The 25,539-nt window shown below is 41.3% G+C and overlaps 1 protein-coding gene across 2 annotated transcripts in view; it reads right to left on the reverse strand.

The window, feature by feature from the left end:
* sf3a3 (splicing factor 3a, subunit 3) overlaps positions 1–24,565 on the reverse strand; it is a 54,807-nt gene extending 30,242 nt beyond the window's left edge. The window contains exons 1-7 of one of the 2 annotated variants that reach the window (XM_077623880.1): positions 24,331–24,565; positions 24,176–24,223; positions 16,888–16,940; positions 9,427–9,532; positions 9,291–9,363; positions 2,763–2,854; positions 1,839–1,921 (exon numbers count right to left, since the gene is read on the reverse strand). In XM_077623880.1, coding sequence (XP_077480006.1) covers positions 1,839–1,921; positions 2,763–2,854; positions 9,291–9,363; positions 9,427–9,532; positions 16,888–16,940; positions 24,176–24,223; positions 24,331–24,555 — 680 coding nt within the window. In that variant the 5' untranslated portion in view covers positions 24,556–24,565. The remainder of the gene's footprint in view (positions 1–1,838; positions 1,922–2,762; positions 2,855–9,290; positions 9,364–9,426; positions 9,533–16,887; positions 16,941–24,175; positions 24,224–24,330) is intronic. The other variant, XM_077623879.1, reaches the window with a different exon arrangement.
* Between the last annotated feature and the right edge of the window lie 974 nt (positions 24,566–25,539).

Here is a 25,539-nt window from a genome sequence, read left to right on the forward strand (position 1 = left end):
GCAGAACCTCTACTTATGAAATTAATTGGTTCCAGAAGGTTTTTCCGTAAATACAGGCATATCTAGGGTCCAAGCACACTGATGAGAAAGGCTCTATTGTAATTCTAAGGATAATTTTAGGTCATAAATTAATTGCTTTTTTGGTGGCGTTAACACATTTCAACGTGCACCAAATTTGGCGGATGCATAGATCTGTGCTCCAAATTTTATGTTTGCCAAAAACGGTACAAGAATTGGCTCAACGGAGTCACATCAAAAATTTAAAGAAGGCCCGCCTATTATATTATTTCACTGTACAGATATGACATTTTGTGGGGGTTGAAAAGCTTTACGTATCTTGGAACAATAATTTGATACCAAAGCTTTCCGCAACCTGAAAACTTGGGATGTGGCAGCATTCGTAAGTCGAGGTACCAATGTATTTTCAGCTTGTCCCAAGAGGGGTCAACATTGTATATAACCATTTAATCATCATCCCCTACACCAGCCACTTTCATGTCCTCCCTCACTGCATCCATGTATTTTCTCCTAGGTTGACCCCTAGCCATGTGCCATAGCAGTTACAACCTCAACATCCTAGCGATATACAGTCATACCTCTATTTACGAATGCCTTTAGGTACTAAATTTTTCGGTTACAATTTTTTTTTATATGCAAACGAGTGACTCGAGATACAAAAAAGATCAAATTAAGGCTATTCCCCAAAAAGTAAATGCATTCCTTATCCGTTATTTTATTTGGAAAATATTGTCGCGGATGCATTGATTCTCACTTACCCTCCTGTGCCCTCATTGGCTGTCTCACAACAACCCTCCATTTTTCTTTGACACGTTGTCTGCTTAAGCTTATGCTTGGAAGAAGCTGTGGCCCAGTGCTTTAGAGTCTGAAGCTTAGACAGAATCGCAGTCGACAACAACTCTTCATGCTTCAAGTTCTCTAATGTTTTTCTAGAAGAAAGCTCTGGCCAAGTGCCTTGACCTGAACTACAGCCTGCGGTGAGCGAAATTGTGTCGCAGGGGCAGACGATGGGGCGTGTGGTCAGTAATGAGGACGGTGACCCTACTTTGCGGTTTTTCGTTGGTCTACATTAACCGCGATAATAGAGGGATTACTGTATTTTCAGTTTTTTTGCCCATAGAAAAGGCGCTTCGTTTCAAAGCACGTGCTGCAATGGCCGGGCTTGCATGACACACACGTTTGCATGCATGCTAGCTAGCGTATGTTTAAAAAAAGGCAAAAGGAGCAAAACTGAGTTTAATTTTGTTTTATTGACTAATGTGTATTCGGGATAATAAGTCAAACCATTCAAACATCTACAAATCTGTCAAAGACCTCATCTTCTGTATCCGACAAAGAGTTCGTGACCCTTTGTAGAATTAATTGCCCAGGTCTGCTCTAATGTGTTGTTTCTTTGAGTATGTTTTTAATTGTTTTTGAGGGTTAAAAGCGCTACGAGTACACGGAAGTCAATTGCCTCGCCACTCATCTGGGATGTTTTGAATGGATTCACCGAAATGCTTGGAATACACTGGGAGGCTATTTTTAGGGGTGAACGTCCGCTGGGTTGATCACAATAAGTAGCATGTTGGCAATATTTTGAATTTGGTACATAACCAAGGCGCACCGAATGGTTGGGCGCCCCGCCCCGTCCATTTTAGAGACAATTTTAGGTGTGAAAATACGGTAAATGTCTGGCTGTCATTATAATCATTTTTGTTTTAAGTGATATTTTGAGATCTGTGAGGGGTTTTTTGCGTATTCCCCTTGTTATCATTCTTCTGTCAAGATTCACTTAGTATAATGAAATAAATGAAGAAAAAAATAAGTAAGAAACTTACCTTTTGTATTCTGCATTCTTTCGATCCTTGGGAATATCAAACAGTTGGTCAAATGATGAAAGGTAAGTGATATACTCAAGTTTCTGTTGAAAAAAATAGATATTAGCTAAATGTATTCCCTTTTTTATTTGACAGAAATCAAATATTTTCCCATCTCTTAAGTACAGAAATATATTTCAAAAAGTTCTACGACCCTAGTGGCTCAGGCATTTTAATGTCACTATTGCCGATTCTGATTATCTGCATTTTATCTGTAACATTATGTTGGCGGCTTGTCAAAATGGCTGAAGGCAATGACATTAGGTAAGAGGCGAACTCACAAGGAGGTAGCAAATACTGCAATAAAAGTATTCCTTGTGATCTAAAAAAAATACTTTTAATACCGCAGTGATGACTATGAATGAAATATTTTTCATTCATTTTCTGAGCCGCTTATCTTCACGAGGACCGTGGTGCTTCTGGAGCCTATTCCAGCAAAAATTTAGCAGTAGGCAGGTGACACCCTGAATTGGTTGCGAGCCAATCGCAAGGTACATGGGAACAAACAATCATGCTCGCACGCCATTCATACCTAGGGACAATTTTGAGTGATCAATCATCTTACCATGCATGTTTTGGGGACTTGGGAGGAGACGAGAGTATACGGAGAAAACCCACGCAGGCACGGGGAGAACAGTCAAACTCCAGATAGGAAGGCCAGGCCCATCAGGGACTGAACACTCGAGCACAGAACATGCAGGGGATGTGCTAGCCATGCTTCTGTGCTGCCTAAATTATTTTAATTGTACAATTCAAATATTTATAGATCTGTACGAGTCTTGAAATTTTTATTTTGAATACTCGTGTGCGCTTTTATTACCCTTTAATCACTAGCATGAGTGTGCTTTATTTGGCAATGAAAAAAACAATGGTCATGAAACCAACCTCAGCTGCCTTCAAGTTGATGTACTTCAGGTAGCAGTCATGGAGATCAAGAAACCGGCCATATCCTTCCTCATCGGTGAATTCCACCAAGTCTGTAGCAATTCATATAGGTTTGTTAAATCAAATAGACTCAATTTAAAACAGCGCTTCCAAAGGTTTTGAATGATTCATTATTATGATGACCAATCATTTCTAATATTGGTATTCTCACTTCAAAAAAGAAAGACATTTTTACACTTAAAGCAAGAGGCTTCCATGTAGACCAGGGGTCTCAAACTCAATTTACCTGGGGGCTGCTAATCAATTTGTAACGAAAATACCCCTGCTTTGAATCGGCAGAACTCTTCCATCCGGTGGACAAATTTATTCATTGCAATTGGGTCAGGTAACGCTGTAAAGTGCACTTTTATCGGGGAAATCAACCACCCTGGGCCCGGTTCTGATGTGTAAAAATCCCCAGTATTTGTATTTAATCATTAAACGCTGTTTTCGGCTGGATTTGACCGAATTTGAGAGCATTTAGAGCCGTTTGGCATTTTTTCCCTCCATCGCGACATTTTACCAAGGAATTCACTTCCCTGGGCTCGGTTCTAGTGTCCAAAGAGCTCCAGTATTTGTATTTGATCATTAAATACTGTTTTAGGATGGATTTGACCCGATTGCTGTCATTTTACGGCTTGGTTCTGCTACATCTGCCTGGCCAAGAGTGCTTATTCCCGGGCTGCCATGCCCGCCCAAGAGTGCTTATTCCCGGGCTGCCATGCCCGCCCAAGAGTGCTTATTCCCGGGCTGCCATTGACGGTAGTCTAATAGATTGAGAGTGATGAGCGGCAAAGGGAAATGAATCATTGATTTTTACTATAATTTGGACAACGCCGGCGGCGGGCCGGATTAAAAATCCTAACGGGCCGTGTATGGCCCACGGGCCGAGTTTGAAAAACTGGTACACACACGATCCGGGGGCGGGGCGAGCGCGCAAATCCCGTTTCGGCGAAACCCCCGTTCGGCGAAACATCCATTCGGCGACCTGTCCGTCTGTCAAATGTCCGTCGGCAAAACATCTTCCGGCGAATCATCCGGTCACGGTGAACAGGTGGTAATATAGAAGCATGGAGCCTCCCAAAGAAAGCAAAACCGTCTAATTCAGGGGTCTCAAACTCAATTTACCTGGTGGCCGCTAGAGGCAGAGTCTGGGTGAGACTGGGCCGCATCAGGATTTCCACAAGAAAAGCGCTGATAAAACATTCCAACGTTATCAAATATCTTTATTTTTTAACAAAAAATAATGAATTAAATAAATTAACTTAACGATGAATAAAAAATAAATAAATCAGTAATAAATAATAATAATAATAATAATAACAATAATAATAATAATAATAATGAGCATACAGTAGATATACACTGGCTGGCTAAGTAGAGAAAACTAATTATTTTTATTCCGTTTCAAATGTCTGTATTAACAGCTCTTTAACCTTTAACTTTCTGAACTTGAATGGAACATTGAACATGAAATATTCTGAACACGGCTTCTCTTGCCTACTTCTTACTGCTAGGGACCTGGCAGCGCTTCTTCTCACATAGCTGAGTCACATTTGGCTTGAGGGAGGAAGCAGTGGAGACCCTCAGTAGAGCTCTAAGATGCTGATCAGTGAGTCTGGACCTGTACTTGGACTTATTGAAGTTCAAGGTGGAGAAGAGCTTATCACACAAGTATGTGCTCCCAAAAAGGCACATGGTCCGCTTGAACATTCGGGAAAGTTCAGGGAAGCTGGGGGTCAACTCTCTCAAAAATTGCCCAAGCTTGTCTGCTTCTCCACTCACCTCCCTGAACTTGGCTTTGAGTGCAGAGTTGCACTGCAGGTCAACGAGCTCCATTTGAAGCTCAGGAGGGGCATCTTGCACATCAAAGGAGAAGGGGCCCGCAAAAATTTGAAATGTGGCTTTGTGTGTCTTGAAGTCTGCAAATCTGTGATCAAATTCCTCCTGTAGCTTCGAAATTGCCTCAACATACTTCTCACCACTGAATGGTGTGCCTCCATCCACGAGAGCCTTGCATGCAGGGAAATGGCAAAGGTTTGTCTGAGAGAGCTGGGCTTACCATAACACAAGTTTAGTGCAGAATGCTCTCACGTTGTCATAGGCAGCACTGACAAGTTCCCCCTGGCCTTGTAGCTTCTTGTTCAGTACATTAAGCTCATGTGTGATATCAACAAGAAAAGTTAAGTCCATGAGCCATTTGGGATCACTTAGCACAGGAACAGCAACCCTGCCTATCTCAATGAAGTCTTTTACTTCTGCTCTCAACTCAAAAAATCTCTTCAACACGTTTCCCCTGCTGAGCCAACGTACCTCAGTGAAGTAGAGCACATCCCCATATTCTGACTCCATTTCCTCTAAAAAAGCACGGAACCTTCTGGGCTTTAAGCCCCTGGATCTGATTTGGTTGATGCATTTCACAACGACAGACATCACATTGTCAAACTTCAGGCATCTGCTGCAAAGGGCCTGCTGATGGATAATGCAGTGCAGAGCTATGGCCTCCTCCACACCCTCCTCTTCCAGTTTTTTTAACAAGTGCTACCAGTCCATTCTTCCACTCTTCCATGGCAAACCGGCATTCTCAATGGCATCACACAGCTGGTGAAATATTTCCTTAGCGGTAGTTTGGCCATGCATTAGAATTACTGTGAGCAACTCCTCCATCACTTCAAAATTGTCATCAACACCAATGGACATATATTGCGAGCTGGGCAGTGTCTGTGATGTCTGTGGTCTCATCAAGAGCCACTGAATATACACTGAACCATTGTTTTCTCACACAGTTGATCATATTTGTCACTTGACAGGTCAGAAATGTGCTCTGCCACGGTGTTGGCAGAAAGGCTGATGTGGTTGAACTGACTTTTGTTTTCTGGACAGACAATATGTGCAGCCTGTAATATGCACTTTTTGATAAATTCCCCTGCTGTGAATGGCTTTCCTGCTTTAGCAATCAACTCACAAACGGCGTAGCTAGCTTCGACTGCTGCATTACTGTCTTTGGTAGCCTTCTTGAAGAAATCCTGTTGCCTCAGAAGACGTGTTTTAAGACTGGCAACCTGGTTGGCTCTCTCATCTCCCTGGTATTTTTCGTACTCCTCAGCATGTTTCGTAGTATACTGACGTTTCAAATTGTATTCTTTGTGCACCGCAACCTTTTCAGTGCAAATGAGACACGTCAGGGTGCCCCTGTGCTCAACAAAGAAATATTGCACTCCCCACTTTATTTGAAACTGTCTGTGCTCATCACCGACCGACTTTTCTCTTCATGGCAGGCTTTGAAAGAGACATCTCTGGGGCTATGCGTTTCCACTCGGAATGAGTCTCGGGTTGAACCTTAACTTTCAGTCACGCGGGTCTGTGGCGCATGCGCACTTTCGCTCTCCGATCGTATTGGAATACGGCAGTTCTCCAAATTTCTCAAGTGTCATGTTAACGCACTTACTGTTAAGTTTCAGTTTCACTTGCAGAGATGGCTACAGACACAGACACAGGCTGGATCACGGATCATAGCGCCTCATTCAGTTCTATGCTGAGAGCAGGGGAGGACTGTGCGCGCCGAGCGGAGTGATCGGCTTCACGGCTTGTCCTCCGCCCAGCTGATTGGAGGAATGAATGAGTGAGCGAGCGAGGCACTGGACAGCCCGGCCGATGTCCTGCCCTCCAGAGCCGTTTACCTCACCGTGATTGGTTCATTCAGCTCCGAACACAACAAGTGTCATTCATATCAATCTTGCGGGCCACACAAACATTAATCTTTCATATTAAGACAGGGGCCGCAAATTATCGTCCCAGGGGCCGCAGTTGGCCCGCGGGCCGCGAGTTTGAAACCACCATTGTAGACGCTTCATTCATTTCCACATTGTTATAGGTAAGTTTTCATTAAAAACACTAAATTATTCAAATAAAAAATAAAATATGTTTACGTTATTTTAAAATTTACCCGAGACTGACTGTATTTTTGGTTTCATCAACTCACGTGTGATGAAAAAGTAAGGACGGTTTAATAAACTTGGTGTCCTTTTTGCCCTGTTTTTTTTTAAATGAGCAAATAATCCCTGAAAAAACAAATGAAAATGTTTACAGTTTACTGTACAGTCTGTCAGCAAGCCTTTTGAATAGAGGTCCAAACCTTTCCCCACAAGGTCTGGTTCCATAAAAATCGTAGGAAGCAAGGACCAAATGGAAATCCTCCCAATACCATTTGTTTAACATGATATATCGGTGATTGTTTCTCCTTTATCCATATTAAAAGAAGCCCCTCCCTCTTGTCAAGAATATCACTGCACAGCTTGAACACGACCACCTAGCGGTCGCATCGTATGCTCATATGTCAAATTTGTCTGGTGTCAGGGCAAAAATTTGTTTGGAATTTTTCTCATTTCTAAAATTTCTCATATGTTGGGAAACTCAAGGTATTACTGTACTTATGTATTCACTTTGTGGTGAAGCTTTAAATGTCACTGTACTTGAATAATGACAATAAAGGAATTCAATTCAATTAAAATGTGTCTAATAAGATGTACACTTTCATCTTCCAAATGACTGTGTTGGCGAGTGGAGAACAGACACAAACAAGTCTCTGTTCAAATAGATGAAACATTGTGAAAGTTCTTTTAAAAAGAATTCCCTTATTACCTGCCATTGCAATTTTAGGGTATTTTTTCAACTGAAGCTGGAAAATTTATTGATCTGATATCATGATACAATTTGGGACAAATTGAAGAGTAATTAGTATTTATTAAAAATATGGATGCATAAGGGTATATGTGGGTTGATGCATAATAAAGGCGGTTTATAGAAGAAGAAAAAAAGAAGAAATTAATCTATCTAAACATGGGGTGCCCATTGCGAGGATCACGATTGACCGGTCAATCTCCAAGGCACTACTGGTTGAGCGCCTGAGAGAAAGGCTTCCGTACATCGCGGATTTCCTATTAAGTATAAAAAAGTTCACAAAAACGTCAAAATTCATGCTGAAATTGCAACCGGAAGACTGGAGATGAAAAATGGCGGAAGTCAGGACTCCAAAATTCTTCTTCTCTGAAGCTGAGTGCCACCCAATTCAGCGCAGAAGAAGAATTTCACAGCAGATGAAGAATGACACGACGAAAAAGCTGAGTCGGCGACATCTTCCTTTTTCCTGTTATTATTGCGAGTAAATTTCCCATCACGCACATTACCTCTTCGATTTGCTTTGTTTGGATTTTGAATCGTAGTTTAAAATGCCTCCCAAGCTTCCTGCCGAATAATCATCCAAATTGTATGATATATACACGTGTGTTTATGTGCTTTGTCTGTAGGCTAACATTGCCTTCATCCTTACACTGATGCACCTGCATGAATAGAAAATGTTTTTGCACGTTTGTGGTTTTAATACGTTCATATGTAATTTTCTTATCATTGTATCTCAATTATATGTGTTTCTCACATTTTTCAGGCAAAATTGGGAGTTTGATCATTTTTAAACAGTTATTCGGTTGTTTTTTGGCGCACCGTAGAACGAATTAGAGAAGTTCATATAAAATAGTGCTCTACCTCCGAAAAGTCCATGTTACAAAACAAGTTCTGCAACCAATTAATTTTGTAAGTAGATACAACCATATTTTCATTGTTTCTATTGGACCTAATATTTTATTAATTATGAATAATTGTGCTGTTGTTGCATTTTTGAAGCAGCAAAAATTATCTCAACAAAATAAATTCATAAGTGATTTCAATGATCAAGTTAAAATATATGCAGAACTAGGTCCTGAATATGCAGCTAGCATTTGCTACAAAACCGAATGAACATGAATCGAGGTGGCGAGATCGAGAAGGTAGGTTCATCGTAAAAGCAGAAAGAAGCATACAAAACATTCTATGCTGGACCACATGCTTCAAACCTTTGGTCAATATGAACACTGCACAAAGCCAAAGAGGAAGTCTCTCGTCAACACCAAATTGCAGGGAGGCTGCTGGTTGGCACAATAGCAATGTCTTCCTTTGTCCAACCTGTTCTACCATGAAAGTGTGATGGCAGAATTCACTTGCTGCTACGAGAACTGGACAGTAACTTTGTATGGAGGTAAGAGATACTCTTATTTATCTCTGAAGGTGGACATTTGCATTCAGAGGATGTGAAGGTGCATGGGTTTTGTCGTTTTTCATGCTGCTCAAGACTGACAGATGCACAAAAACCAGTTTGCGTTGACAAGTGGGCGTTGCCCAGCATCATCAATTGGTCCTTAGGATGAATTGTGTACAAGAACTGAAAAACCAATTCAGCAGCAAAGAAGTGGTCCCCTAAATTACGCAATTTTTAATCTCCTGTCTTCCACTTTGCCAGTTTCAGAGTAGAATTTGACATTTACCTTTTTTATGCTTAAGATTAAAAAAACACTATGTACTGAAGCTGTGAATGTTGAAGCCACGAAATAGTGAAGGATGAGAGTATATTCCAATATTGTGATACAGATAGAAATAATCAATATAAACAAAACTTACTCTGAGCTTCATCACTAGGGTTGTCTCTGGCTCTCATCAGCTCTTCAAACTCTGCAGCCATTGGAATGGAAATCTAGAAATATAAATAAACATTGAACTTAAAGGAAACATACACTTAACTTTCGAGATCACTTACTTCATTTGGGTGCTTTCTGTGAAACTCCTTTATCTGTTTGAGTCTGTTGTAGAACTCTGCAAATTCATTGGGCCCCGAAATGGCAGCAAGCTCATCCCTCCTCATTCTGTTAACATTGTATTAGATATAAATATATAATTTTAGAGTTTTGACCCAACATTTGGGATGACATTCATTTTAAATTCCATTTTTGTGGCATCTTAGCGTTTGTGTGTCTTATTTTATCTAAAGATATTTACAGTTGTGCATATAAATCGAGCCCTTAGTCGAGACTCCCTTGGTAGGTTAAGGCCATGCAAGAAATAGTGTGTACAAGCAGCTGGTTCAGAAACCAAAGACAATTGTTGCACTATTAATAAAAATCTGTTTTGAAAAATGGGTTAGATGAGAAAGCAAAATTTCAGTTACACGCATAGCACAGCAAACGTGTATTCAACTATGTACAGGTATGCCACAGAAGTTCAGCACTTCAAATGAATCAAACAAAATATACAGATATGATATGAGAAGCAATTCAGCAGTTTAATTCAATCAGACCAAAGCATCAGTAGGATACCAAAACAGCCCTAGCAGCTGTCACCGATTCAGCCATTTGGCCAATGCAAATAGCACACAGTTCCTCAGTCTCATCAGCCCGAGGAGCTGCCATAGCCTTAGCGGCTCTTCGCCGGCCACTTCTACGCTGAGCGTAAGTTTGACTAGCCCCAGTAGCCGAAGACTTTTTCTTACACCTGGCCATTCGAACCTCCCTATTTTCTGCGGGCCCCACAGCTGATATTGCCCCTGCTAAGTCCACACTCTCAGTAATAGGCATCTGACCATGGTCGGGGCTATGTAACCATTAGATAGATGCAGAATCATGAACTCCCGCTGAGGTAAAAGCCTCGCCACCACTTTGGAATGCAGAATATTGTGCAAAATCTTGAGCTCCCGCCGAGGTAGAAGCCTCGCCACTATGTTGGAATGCAGAGGATTGTGCTGCCATCTTGTTGCGCTTCAATTGTTTACACCTTTCCCAACTAGATGCGAAATGAGAAATCCTCTTTTTTGGCATAATTGGGGAAAATGACGGTGCAAACGTATGTAACGTGTGCAAAAAGGAATGTACAGACACTCCTCAACTTACGAACGCAATTGGTTCCGAGCAATTGTTCATAAGTTGAATTTGTTTGTAAGTTGATTTAGTGCTATATTTTGTATTATAATTTATGTTTAAGGCCTATATAAGTATATTGAAGGTTTATATAAGTGCATTTGTATGTTTAAGGCTTGTATAAGTAACACGCATTGGTTTGTACTGAAAAAAAAAACATTTAATAAAATGGAGAGAATATGTACAGTACTGTAGAGAGAGAGATAGATTTATGTATTAGAAACTGGCCAAAAGAAGCGACCTAATGACGATTGCAGTTTTCTTCTTTTTTTCATCATAAATGATGCAGTAGCACTGTATGGCATCATTCAATTGATTTGCAAACTTTGTGCAACGTTCAATATTTGGGTCCTGCTGCTCGATCTTTCTGTTTATAAATGGTACTGAATGTGCAACGCTCACCACTTTCTGACGCGCATCAAGCTTCGTTATTATTGCCACTCGTTTCAAATGAAATGGCTTGCCTCTTCCTTGCAACTCCCTCAATAGAAGCCTTTAGCTTTTTACCAACCATATTCAATATTGGATGCATGAGATATTTAATGATACAAATGAAAAAGGTTCTTTGCACACTGGAGATACATTCACGCACTTCCGCATTGCAACGAAGAAGAAGGTAGATGCTGGGTGAGCTGAGCTCTCACAGCGCCAGGCGTCGGTATTAGCGGCGGAAAGAAGTACTACTCCGAAAAAGACGCGAAATACAAAATTGGACTTGCGAACATTTTTGGACTTAAACGCAATTTGCAGACATGTTCGTATGTACCGTTGTTCGTAAGTTGAATGTTCGTAAGTAGGGGAGCGTCTGTATAATACATTCAGAAGCAGGAGTATGCCTTTTAGGAATAAGTATGGAAAAGTGACGGTCAATTTCAAAAGAAAGGCAGACGAATTTTACCTATTTAAGCAATGTTTGGGTGTTATTTTTGGTAAAACATTGTAAACCAAAGTGAAAATATGACAGAAATAAAGTGGGGCAAATAAGTATTTAGTCAACCACCAATTGTGCAAGTTACCCTACTTGAAAAGATTAGAGGCCTGTAATTGTCAACATGGGTAAACCTCAACCATGAGACTGAATGTGGAAAAACAAAAAAACTGAAAATCACATTGGTTGATTTTTATAGAATTCATTTGCAAATCATGGTGGAAAATAAGTATTTGGTCAATACCAAAAGTTCATCTCAATACTTTGTTATGTACCCTTTGTTGGCAATAACGGAGGCCAAACGCTTTCTGTAACTCTTCACAAGCTTTTCACACACTGTTGCTGGTATTTTGGCCCATTCCTCCATGCAGATCTCCTCTAGAGCAGTGATGTTTTGGGGCTGTCGTTGGGCAACACCCAACTCCCTCCACAGATTTTCTATGGGGTTGAGATCTGGAGACTGGCGAGGTCACTCCAGCACCTTGAAATGCTTCTTACGAAGTCACTCCTTTGTTGCCCTGGCTGTGTGTGTTTGGGGTCATTGTCATGCTGAAAGACCCAGCCACGTCTCATCTTCAATGTACTTGCTGATGGAAGGAGATTTTCACTCAAAATCTCTCGATACATGGCCCCATTCATTATTTCCTTTACCTCTGTAAAGGAAATAATGAATGGGGCCAGTAGTCCTGGTCCCTTTGCAGAAAAACAGACCCAAAGCATGATGTTTCCACCCCCATGCTTCACAGTGGGGATGGTGTTCTTCGGATGCAATTCAGTATTTGTTCTCCTCCAAACACGAGAACCTGTTACTACCAAATAGTTCTATTTTTGTTTTATCTGACCATAACACATCCCAGTCCTCTTCTGGATCATCCAAATGCTCTCTAACGAACTGCAGACGGGCCTGGATGTGTACTGGCTTCAGCAGGGGCACACGTCTGGCAGTGCAGGATTTGAGTCCCAGCTCTCTGTAGGTCATTCACTATGTCCCCCCGTGTGGTTCTGGGATTTTTGCTCACTGTTCTTGTCATCTTATCATTTTGACGCCACGGGGTGAGATCTTGCATGAAGCCCCAGATCAGACAATTTTCTTCCCAGAAGTTCAAGATGTTGTGGCAGCCAAATTGCTTCTAATGTCAAAATATGTCAATTCTTTCGATCGTTCATATTACTCCAATAGTTGACACTTTCGGACAAGAAACAAAACGAAAAAAAATCAAAGTGGAATTTTGTTTCATTTCAAAATCAAGGCTACTCGTGTCTGGCCAGCCAAAGCACGTTTAACTAGGTTTAGACGGCAGCGCCCAAGGTAGATGGCTGCCCCAGGACCTAGGTAAAATGGCTGTGCCCCGAGTGAGCAGTGACGGGAACATGTTTTTTCACGTTTCATGCAAGCTACGTACGTTTTTTTCTTGAATTTCATACATAGACATCAAAATAAATTTTGATTAGCGTTTTATCTGTTTATCTTTTCTCTATTTTGAAATAAATGATTGTATCGGCCGCATTCGCTTGCGTCATGACGTCACGGCGCCATTGCGTCACGACATGTAAAGGCGTCGTCAACTTGCAGTTTCGTGCATGTCGTGATTTTATGTGCATATACGCCGCACCCTCGATTCAGTCATTTTATTTCCGAAAAAGGCGGCTTATATGCAAGTAAATACAGTAGTTTAAACACACCCGTTTGCTGTAAACACGCAGCCACGTAGCAATAAATCGCTTCCAGAAGAATTACTGCCTTTATTTTTATTTACCGTTTGATAAATGGATTGAAATAGGCTCAGGAGTAGTTCCTGAATCCAGTCTCTTTATTAAGCTTAACTGACAATGATGGAACGCACAGCAAGTGGAAAAAATTATTTTAATGTGTACAATGCAACTTTGGTAATCTCTGGCTTTTAATCAGGTTATAGTCCTGCGTCAATGGAGATTGCATTGAATCTCACTCACATTTTTGTGCTAACATGACAAAACAGCATGCATATAAGCCACACCCTTAAAATTGCCTGAAAATCGTTGTATTTTACGATTTCTCTCGTTTAAGGTGCCACTGATTCACAACATATGCACGGTTTTAATAGGGAGTACAAATGTATTACTTTGAATAGAAAATCTTAAGAAAAAGCATCGCATGTGGTACAGTGGTACCTCGACATACGATTGTAATCCGTTCCGAGACTGAGATCGTATGTCGAGCTTTTCGTAACTCGAGCGAACGTTTACCATTGAAATGAATAGAAAACAAACTAATTTGTTCCAACCCTCTGAAAAAACACCAAAAACTGGATATTGGATTGGAAAAAATGTTTTATTTCTTCTAATTCGCCATATATTGACAAAGTAATAAATAACGAGTGGTTTAATAGTAATAAAATGTGTTTAATAGATGTAAAATTAGACGCATTTCGCGGAGGGGAGATACAGGGGACACACACGGAGGCGGAGGGGGGGCTCTTCGGGGGGACTTTATCCATGGCACTCGTAAACGAACAAACAAATTTAAATTAACTTGGATTAATATATATAGACACTCAAACATACGTTTAATGTAACTTTACACAAGACTGAATTCTAGTTTTGTCTTAATCTTTTGTTACCTTCGTTTTCCGGGTTAGCGGTTTGCCACGCCTCCACCCACACGTTCGCTATCGATGGACTGTTTGCTGTTGTATTGCCTTCAAAATATTCCGAAAATGATGCACACAAATGTCCTCACAATAGGATAACGCACGACCACTTGCCAACGAGAAAGTCTTCAAAGAACGATCGCGGGAGCTTCCTTCCTTAGAAAGCATAACAGGAAATGCAATAGCTGAGCTTAGCCACGTATTGATTGAGGGTAATGAAGTTTTATTCTGAGAAAGGGTGCGCCATTGCCTATGGGTATTGTGTGCACGAGTATACTTCATTACCCAGAAAGCCCTCTTTTTAACCGTGCATGCGCGTTGTGCGTTTGCTGGTCGAAACTCATCTGAATAAATCGTTTAGTCCTCGTAGATATAGTAGTTATAAACGAAAGAGATGCGGCAAAAAAGACAGTGCGCTACAATGATAAACAGCCTCTCATGTCATGGCCACCTGGCTTGGTCGCATCTCGAAATTTTAATCGTATCGCAAGCGAATTATTCGATCGAAATTTTCGTCGTACCACAAGCATGTTGTATGACGAGCATTTTGTATCACGAGGTACCACTGTATTTCTGAAATACTGTAGCTGGATTGCACATTCCTAGTCTGGTTTGCACATTCCTAGTCTGGTTTGCACGTAGACAAATTCAAAAAGGAAGTCACGGGAGCAGTACAACCAGGACTAGGTAAGATGGCAGCGCCCTGAGCAAGCAATGGCAGGCACAAGTGAGTTTTTTCACGTTTTATGCAGGATACGGTTTATTTTTTTCTTGAATTTCATTCATCGACGTCAAAATAAATTTGTTTTATCTGTTTATCTATGCTCTATTTTGAAATAATTGACTATCGGTTACCGTATTTTCACGACTATTCGGCGCATCGTATTTTAAGCCGCAGTGTCAGTAACGAGTGTGATTTCTGTATTTTAGACACACAAAGCACGCACCGTTTCATTAGACGCATATATATTACATATTATATATGGATTAACATCGAAACGCAATAGCGCTGGCTACCGGAAGCAGCCTATTTCCAGGTTCCGGTGCGCAGTGACTGCTGGGAAATATAGTTCTTGCACGCTACACCCACACGCTAAAAACATGTTTTAAAAAGGCAACGGAAGCAAAACCGAGTTCGGTTCTACTCTATTTAGACATTTTACAACTCACTCACGTCATCATCACCCCTAAATCCCTCAAAGTCCTCATTTTCTGTGTCCAAATTAAACAATTGCCCAAACGAGCCTCCAAAAAGCCAGGTACCCTCTCTTCGTTCTCAGAGTCACCGTCATTTCCATCAATCCATTCACAAATCGTAGCTTAAGAAGCCCGGCGCTGCCTGCCACTTTTTGTGAAGACAGGCATGGCATATATATATTATTTATGGATGATTATCGAACCGGAATAGCGCTGTCTACGAAAGCAGCCACAGACGCTATTTCCGCTGCGCAGTGACTGCTGGGGTAAATAGTCCTTTTGTCAATACACCCAGGTCTACGGCTGTGATAACTTTGCACTAATAATATCAATATACTACAACGGCGAACACACTGATTTGGTGCTACATGTACCAAATGCACGCTACACCCGCACGCTAAAAACACGTTTTTAAAAAGGCAACGGAAGCAAGACTGGGTTCGGTTGTACTTTATTTAGCCATTTTACAATGTACTCACGTCATCATCACCCACAAAACCATCAACATCCTCATTATCTGTGTCCGAATTGAACATTTGTCCATCAAAAACGCTGAGTTTAATACGTTCGTCCAGGCGGCCACAATTCATTCCCAAATGGTAGCTAGCGTAACTATTCCAAGGCTGTCTTCCATGCTTCACAGCTGTGTTGATGGCGATCGCCAGGCCACAATTCGTTCACAAATAGTAGCTAGCTAGTAGCTAGTGTAACTAGTATTCCAAGGCTGTCTTCCATGCTTCGCAACTGTGTTGATGCCGATCGCCAGGTCACAATTCGTTCACAAATAGTAGCTAGCTAGTAGCTAGCGTAACTAGTATTCCAAAGCTGTCTTCCATGCTTCGCAACTGTGTTGATGCCGATCGCCAGGCCACAATTCGTTCACAAATAGTAGCTAGCGTAACTAGTATTCCAAGGCTGTCTTCCATGCTTTGCAGCTGTGTTGATGGCGATCGCCAGGCCACAATTCGTTCACAAATAGTAGCTAGCTAGTGTTGATGCCGATCGGCAGGCGACAAGCCATTGGGTGTATTGACAAAATAAAACTACATATCCCAGCAGTCACTGCGCAGTACTTTATCTACGGGAAAATAATAGAGTCGGGGGCTGCTTGCCATAGTTGTCCTATGGACGGATTTATTTTATTTTATCGTGATAACAATTTTAGTATTGGTCCATCTATGAAGCGCACTGGATTATAAGTCGCCCTGTCTATTTTGGAGAAAAATTCAGACTTTTATGTGCGCCTAATAGTCGTGAAAATACGGTACATTGTCTTGCGTTATGGCGTTTTATCCTTGTCATCTTGCAGCTTTGTGCATGTCCAGTCTAATTTGTGCGCATATAAGCTGTACCCTCGATTCAGTAATTTTTTTAGCGACAAATACGGCGAATATGCGAGAAAATACGGTATGTCCTTGAGGCCTGAAAGGCACCGGCGTTTTAGCCCAGAAGGAGGTTTGCGCACTCTATCCTCCATGTTTGTGCACCTCGTCAAGAGCTGTTCCATCAAAAATATCAGCTCTGTTTTAATAACTCAAATAAAAATAACTTACCCATCCTTGTCTTCATAAGAGTCTCTGAGATTGGCACTCACTTCCATATACCTCTACAAAAAGAGAGAAAATTACAAGGAGCCTTATTATTATGTTTTTCAACCCAGTTATTGATAAAAGTTCATATTAACTACAACAAAAAAGAGCCGATTAAGGCATTTAGATCAGGCAACTGCAGCAGCATGAGACAGAGACTGCAACACGAACCCACAACGAAGCACTTGCTTACAAACAACACATGGTAAGAGTTTCATTCGTTCATTTTCCGTGCGGCGTACGTGTTGTATGTAAGTGTTGCGGGGGTTGGCAGAGCGGCTGAATTTGGGCAAAAGGCAGACTAACTGGAGGGGTTGGGTGACCGCGCATATGAAACTGGAGGGGTTGGGTGACCGCGCATATGAAACTGGAGGGGTTGGGTGACCGCACATATGAAACTGGTGGGGTTGGGTCGCTCCAACAAGGTTAAGAACCACTGCTCTAGACACAAATACGTAGCACAATTATAGACAGCGCCGTGATGGCAGTTTTGTTTGGTGGGGTTCGGTCGCTCCAACAAGGTTCAGAACCACTGCTCTAGACAAAAAACATAACACAATTATAGACAGCAGTTTTGTTTGTCTAACAGCCAGGCTTTAAGATGATTGGCAAAGAGGTTCAGAGACGGGAGTTCACGTATGTTAATTGGTATTACCGTATTTACCTGCATTTAAGCCGCATTCTTAAAATTATTGAATTTTACAATTTCTCGCGTATAAGCCACCCCCGAGTCACAATTTCCACCTCCATATTTATGGTTTTAATAAGGAGTACAAATGTGTTACTTTGAAGGGAAAATCTTTTGAAAAATCATCAGACATGGTATTTCTGAGATACTGTATGAATCAAGCATATTACTAGGGTCAATATCATAAGTTAATATGCAAAATATCAAATTATTTAATTTGAAAAAAGAAATAAGTTTACCTTGATGTGATAAATTACAATTTTCTTACCAGAAGTTTAAGATGTTGTGGCGGCCAAATTGCTTCTAATGTCGAAACATCGTGATTTTTTTCGATGGTACATATTACTGCAATAGTTGTTACTTTTGAACAAGAAATAAAAAAATTAAAAAATCAAAGCGGAATTTTGATTTATTTCATAATCACAAATGTACAATCATTTCCTTTCTGTGTTCCGAAAGGGAGGGTGTTGTCTGCATGTAGACAAATTCAAAAAGGAAGTCGGAAAGTAGTGTTCACCAACTCTCTGGGTGCAATAATAGCATACACATTACGCAGGTAACAAAGTTTATATTTTAACGATCGACCGCAAGATCTTCGATCAGTCTTAACTATTGTGATGTGCTGACATGGTAACTACGGTAAAATGGCAGCGCCCTGCGCGAGTGACTGGCATAAGTGAGTTTTTTCACGTTTTAAGCAAGATCCGGTTTATTTTTTCCTTGAATTATATCCATAGACGTCAAAATACATTTTGTTTAGCGTTTTATCTGTTTATCTTTTCTTTATTTTGAAATAAATGACCGTATCGGCCGCATTGTCTTGCGTCATGACGTCACGGTGCATTGCATCATGAGGTCATTGTGTCATGCCGTTGTCAACTTGCTATGTCGTGTTTTTATGAGCATATAAGCCGTACCCTCGATTAAGTCATTTTTATGTTCGACAAAAGCAGCTTATATGCGAGTAAGTACAGTAATTTCCAGGTATGTGCAGTGCGGACAGAGAAGGTGCTTTGGCTGAAAGCACTCTTTTTGAAGAGAACTGAAGTCACCTCTAGAGCCAACCCTTGTTGATGCGTTGGAATTTTTTGTACAAAATCTTGCAGTGGAGGAGGGCCTTTGTGTTGGAAGATTTTGTAAACTAAGGTGGCATCTGCATATTAAACAGTATTGTTCCAGTTCAGGCGTGTGTTTCTTTAATATCTGACAGTGGTGGTGTTTTTGTTTTCTGTCCAATACTTTCAAAGCCTCCTTATAAATGGTTTCAATTGGTTTTAGTGTTGTTTTGCAGGCCGTGACCAACTTCTTAGGCAGCAAGTCATGTGTGATATGATCATTGTGTCAAAATATAATTTTGCTGACTCAGGTGTTAGATTGTTTCTAATGAACCTGAAATTAGACAAATTGAATTTAATTGTATTCAGCATGTTTTTATCTGTCGTTTGAAGGCTAGTTGAGAGTCAAGAGTGATTCCTAGGTATTTAAATTCTTGGACGACATTGATTGTTTATCCTTGGACAAAAATGTTTGTGTCGCTCTTATTTGTCATATGCACATACAGTCTTAGATATGTTTAAATGTACATGAGATTATTCCAGCCAGTTATTCACGCTGGTCATTGCATCTGTGAGTTCCTGTGCAGCATGTTTTTTTGTCTTTAGCGTGGACATATAGGACGGCATCATCGGCATACACTTGGCAGGTGACAGTTGAAGGACAGCAGCTTGGCAGATCATTTTTTAGAGACTGAAGAGCAGTGGGCTTGGCACTGATCCCTGAGGTCCCGTGAGACTGTTATTCCGCAAAGTAGATTTTGTATTTTGTATCCTGACGCACTGTGATCTTACAAATAAGTATGATTCAATACAATTTAGCGTGCTTGGTGAAAAAATTAAAATTAGATAGTTTAGTTTGGTGGTTCATGGTGTCAAATGCCTTTTTGAGATCTATAAAGGCCTTTATTTAGTTTTGATGTTATCTTTTCTAGAAAGAAGCAAACCGCCGTTTCGGTAGAATGATGTTTTCTAAAGCCAAATTGCAACCTGTTCAGGGTGTATGAACTGCTGTTAATGTGTTCCTCAATTTGCTCCGCTACTATCTTTTCCAAAACTTTTGAGATGGCCGGAAGGATGCTTATAGGTCTGTAGTTGTTTGTTAATGCGGGGTTCTCTAATTTGAGGACCGGTGTGATAACTAAGCACTTTCAGGGTTCAGGGAAGAGACTCATTTATGGATTTGTCTACAATAGTGGTTAATGGAGCTATGATAGATTTGTGGTATTTCAGAAATGTTACATCCACGTTAAACGCATCTTTTGCTTTGGAGCTTTTGAGGCAAGATATCACTTTTTAAACTTGTGACTGCAAAACTATGTTAAGATCAAGAATAGGTTCATTAGTGTTTAGTGGTTGTGGTGGGTGATATTCTATTTGAGGGGTGCTAGGTGTCAGTTATTTAATGGAGTCTATAAAGTAATCATTTAAAGTTGTGGCTATGTCCTTTGGGTCACGGATTGTTAGTTCCGTTATTTGTTTGTGCTTTGAAGTGTTTCCTGCCAGTTTTTTAAATATTTTTCCAGATCTCTTTTGTGTTCCCTTTCGCTGTGTTAATTATGTTTATAAAGAAAAGATTTTGCTGTTCGAATTTATTTTATTACTTTGTTTCTTAGAGAAGTAAATGTATGTCTGTCATAATCCTTTTTGTTTTAAGTGATGTTTTGAGAGCATGGTCTTGTTTTTTCATTTATGCCTGTATATCTTCATTTAACCATGGAATATGATTCTTTTAGATGGTTTTGTTTTATTTTTTCTTGTGAATGTCGACGCTGTGTTTTGGATGATGTTCTTGAAAGTATTGCATCAGTCATTAGTAGGGTTATGGTAGAGATAATCATCCCAATTGAGTTTGTTTAACGCCCGTGTCAGATTTGGGATCTACACTAATCATTAAACGCTGTTTTCGGCTGGATTTGACCGAATTTGAGAGCATTTTGAGCCGTTTGGCGAATGGACGTATATGGACGTTTTTTGCCTCCATCGCGACATCATCGCGACATTTTACCGAGGAATTCACTTCCTTGGCTCGGTTCTAGTGTCCAAAGCGCTCCAGTATTTGTATTTAATCATTAAACGCGGTTTTCGGCTGGATTTGACCAAATTTGAGAGCATTTTGAGCCGTTTGGCGAATGGACGTATATGGACGTTTTTTGCCTCCATCGCGACATTTTACCGAGGAATTCACTTCCCTGGGCTCGGTTCTAATGTCCAAAGAGCTCCAGTATTTGTATTTAATCATTAAATGCTGTTTTAGGATGGATTTGACCCGATTGCTGTCATTTTACGGCTCGGTTCTGCTACATCTGCCCACCTAAGAGTGCTTATTCCCGGGCTGCCATGCCCGCCCAAGAGTGCTTATTCCTGGGCTGCCATAGACGGTAGACTAATAAATTGAGAGAGATGAGCGGCAAAGGGAAATGAATCAGATCTTTACTATAATTTGGACAACGCCGGCAGCGGGCCGGATTAAAAATCCTAACGGGCCGTATATGGCCCGCGGGCAGAGTTTGAAAAATTTGTACACACACGATCCGGGGGCGGGGCGAGCGCGCGAATCCCGTTTCGGCGAAACCTCCGTTCGGCCAAACGTTCATTCGGCCGAGTCACATTTGACTTGAGGGAGGAAGCAGTACAGACCCTCAGTTGAGCTTGAAGATGCTCATCAGTAAGTCTGGACCTGTACTTGGACTTATTGAAGGTCAAGGTGGAGAAGATCTTCTCACACAAGTATGTGCTCCCAAAAAGGCACATGGTCAGCTTGAACTTTCGGGAAAGTTCAGGAAAGCTGGGGGTCAACTCTCAAAAATTGCCCAAGCTTGTCTGCTTCTTCACTCACCTCCCTGAACATGGCTTTGAGTGCAGAGTTGCACTGCAGGTCAATGAGCTCCATTTGAAGCTCAGGAGGGGCATCTTGCACATCAAAGGAGAAGGGGTCCGCAAAAATTTGAAATGTGGCTTTGTGTGTCTTGAAGTCTGCAAATCTGTGATCAAATTCCTCCTGTAGCTTCGAAATGGCCTCAACATACTTCTCACCACTGAATGGTGTGCCTGCATCCACGAGAGCCTTGCATGCTGGGAAATGGCAAAGGTTGGTCTGAGAGAGCTAGGCTTTCCATAACACAAGTTTAGTGCAGAACGCTCTCATGTTGTCATAGGCAACACTGACAAGTTCCCCCTGGCCTTGTAGCTTCTTGTTCAGTACATTAAGCTCATGTGTGATATCAACAAGAAAAGCTAAGTCCATGAGCCATTTGGGATCACTTAGCACCGGAACAGCAACCCCGTCTATCTACATGAAGTCTTTTACTTCTGCTCTCAACTCAAAAAATCTCTTCAACACGTTTCCCCTGCTGAGCCAACGTACCTCAGTGAAGTAGAGCACATCCCCATATTCTGACTCCATTTCCTCTAAAAAAGCACGGAACCTTCTGTGCTTTAAGCTCCTGGATCTGATTTGGTTGATGCATTTCACAACGACAGACATCACATTGTCAAACTTCAGGCATCTGCTGCAAAGGGCCTGCTGATGGATAATGCAGTGCAGAGCTATGGAGTCATTGATGGGGCTTCATCGGTTGTTATTCCAACAAAGCTCTTCCATGTCAAACCGGCATTCTCAATGGCATCACACAGCTGGTGAAATATTTCCTTAGCGGTGGTCTAGCCATGCATTGGAATTACTGTGAGCAACTCCTCCATCACTTCAAAATTGGCATCAACACCACGGACATATATTGCTAGCTGGGCAGTGTCTGTGATGTCTGTGGTCTCATCAAGAGCTACTGAATATACACTGAAACATTGTGCTCTCACACAGTTGATCATAAATGTCACTTGACAGGTCAGAAATGCGCTCTGCCACGGTGTTGGCAGAAAGGCTGATGTGGTTGAACTGACTTTTCTTTTCTGGACAGACAATATGTGCAGCCTGTAATATGCACTTTTTGATAAATTCACCTGCTGTGAATGGCTTTCCTGCTTTAGCAATCAACTCACAAACGGCGTAGCTAGCTTCGACTGCTGCATTACTGTCTTTGGTAGCCTTCTTGAAGAAATCCTGTTGCCTCAGAAGACGTGTATTAAGACTGGCAACCTGGTTGGCTCTCTCATCTCCCTGGTATTTTTCGTACTCCTCAGCATGTTTCGTAGTATACTGACGTTTCAAATTGTATTCCTTGTGCACCGCAACCTTTTCGTGCAAATGAGACACGTCAGGGTGCCCCTGTGCTCAACAAAGAAATATTGCACTCCCCACTTTATTTGAAACTGTCTGTGCTCATCACCGACCGACTTTTCTCTTCATGGCAGGCTTTGAAAGAGACATCTCTGGGGCTATGCGTTTCCACTTGGAATGAGTCTCGGGTTGAACCTTAACTTTCAGTCACGCGGGTCTGTGGCGCATGCGCACTTTCGCTCTCCGATCGTATTGGAATACGGCAGTTCTCCAAATTTCTCAAGTGTCATGTTAACGCACTTACTGTTAAGTTTCAGTTTCACTTGCAGAGATGGCTACAGACACAGACAGGCTGGATCACGGATCATAGCGCCTCATTCAGTTCTATGCTGAGAGCAGCGGAGGACTGTGCGCGCCGAGCGGAGTGATCGGCTTCACGGCTTCTCCTCCGCCCAGCTGATTGGAGGAATGAATGAGTGAGTGAGGCACTGGACAGCCCGGCCGATGTCCCGCCCTCCAGAGCCGTATACCTCACCGTGATTGGTCCATTCAGCTCCGAACACAACAAGTGTCATTCATATCAATCTTGCGGGCCGCACGGACATTAATCTTTCATATTAAGACGGGGGCCACAAATTATCGTCCCGGGGGCCGCAGTTGGCCCGCGGGCAACGAGTTCGAGACCCCTGGTCTAAATGCTACGGAAAATTTCTGCAAGAGTGGATTACCCAATTCAACGGTGTGATACAACCAGCAAAGGATAGTCAGTATTCTCATTGTAAGGTTTGTGATCGGGATATAAAAGTTGCAGCATCAGGTGAGACTCTTACTGCTTTGCTGCAATGCAAAATGAACATGAAGGAATGTTGCTTTTTTTAAGCCAGATGAAGAACATTTGAATTTGGCAAGGAAGGCAGTTTCAGAGTACAATACTAATTATGTATAATAGTTCTTTTCAAACATACACATTCTATTATTTCATGATTACATTATTGATTTATTAGTGTATTTTGTGTGTCACAAGTATATTTAAATGGTCTTTCTTTTTGGTGCTGATTCACATAAGGATACTAGAGTCCGTATAAGGATTTTTGTAGCCAGTCATACAAATTTATGTGGTCTTAGGTTGACAGGTATGTTTATCCTAACAATTTACTCGCCTGAGAGACGGACAGTTTGAATAACTTTGGGGATTGCATATATTATTATATTGTTTGCTCAGAAGTGGTTTTTCCTTTCCTGGGCCAAATGAAAAAGTGCTTAACTTGTTAAAGTGCAGCGTCTCTTACTTGTGACAATGAACGTACATATAAAAAAATATTTGAAACAACTTACATCCAACATGGCTCTTGTCCTATGATCAGAGTTTATTTGTTCTCTCAACTGTGGAGAAAGAATATCAGCACTCAAAAAAGCATCATACCATCAATTTTATTGTGTCTGATTTTGTTAGCTAGAATGTTAACTGTAGCATAATGTGGTAAACTTACCGTCGATTTCTTATGCAATACTTCTTTAGTTTTGGCATCCATTAGCCTCTCCTTTTCCTCGTGATAGCGACGTTGCTGCTCTAGAATTGTCTCCATTTTCACACAGTAGTATAGGAACTCTGGACCGGGAAAAGATGAGATATGAACACAAAGCAAGCTACCATATGTAACGCGGTTGTCGCTCGGACCCGTTCCTGTTTGAGTTGATCGCATTGGTGAATGCATTAATAGAGTATCGCCATCTACTGGGCTGGAGTGTCGACAGTAAGAAGTCGGTGAGAGAGGCAAGAGATGTCTCGCAATTTATATACGTAGTCATTTTAATGATTTGAATCTGAGGCGGCAGAGTAGATGTGTGGTTGCCACGTCTGCCCAGAGTTCTGAGATCAAAGATTAAATGCCCGGTGGTTTCTGACAATTTGGTGGACTGGTCATCAATCACACTGGGCAATGCCCAGTAAACCAACAGGGACTTCCCGGCCACGGCCTATGGTATTAGTTCAATGAATATATGCTCTGATCACCACTTACCCCGATCCCCCCAAACAAATGAAAATGGAAATTAATACTGTTGAAGGAAGAGAGCTCTATCTTCATTCTCGGGTTCCATTAATTTTGGTTGTGGGCGGTGTTGGTTGTCCAAATACAGGCTGGAGGCGATGAACAGTGAAGCTTTTATTACAGAATATTCCAGGTACAGGTTAACTACAGGCAAAGGCTGTCGTTCACAAATGCGCGCCGACAGACAAGTTACAATTATCTTTATTCTCTCAAGAGTGTGGTATCGAGACTCTGCTTAGGTTGGGAGTTTCTACTAAAACAGTACGCTATTGTTGGGAACCGGCAGAAACACTGACGACAATATTTCAATTTGTTCAAGGGGAAATCTAGTTAGAGATGAAACTCCTATATTGTTATCTTCTCTCAAGGATATACTGGCTTTGAGAACAAGGCTCTATTTAGGAAATTAGGGAGTTCATGTTATCTACTCTGAAGGATATACTGGCTTGCAGAACAGGGGTCTATTTAGGAAATTAGGGAGTTCATGCAGTCATGACAAGCTATGGGCAAGATACACATTTTAATTTTGACGTACTTCAATACTTACCCTACAAAACTGTCAAAGTTAGGGAAATACAGAGAATAGAATCTGCACGATAAGCTGACAAGAGCAGAGTACAGTGATTCATTCTTCCATATTTGGCGTCA

The sequence above is a fragment of the Stigmatopora argus genome, chromosome 17 (genome assembly GCF_051989625.1).
Source record: "Stigmatopora argus isolate UIUO_Sarg chromosome 17, RoL_Sarg_1.0, whole genome shotgun sequence".
NCBI classification, from domain to species: Eukaryota; Metazoa; Chordata; class Actinopteri; order Syngnathiformes; family Syngnathidae; genus Stigmatopora; species Stigmatopora argus.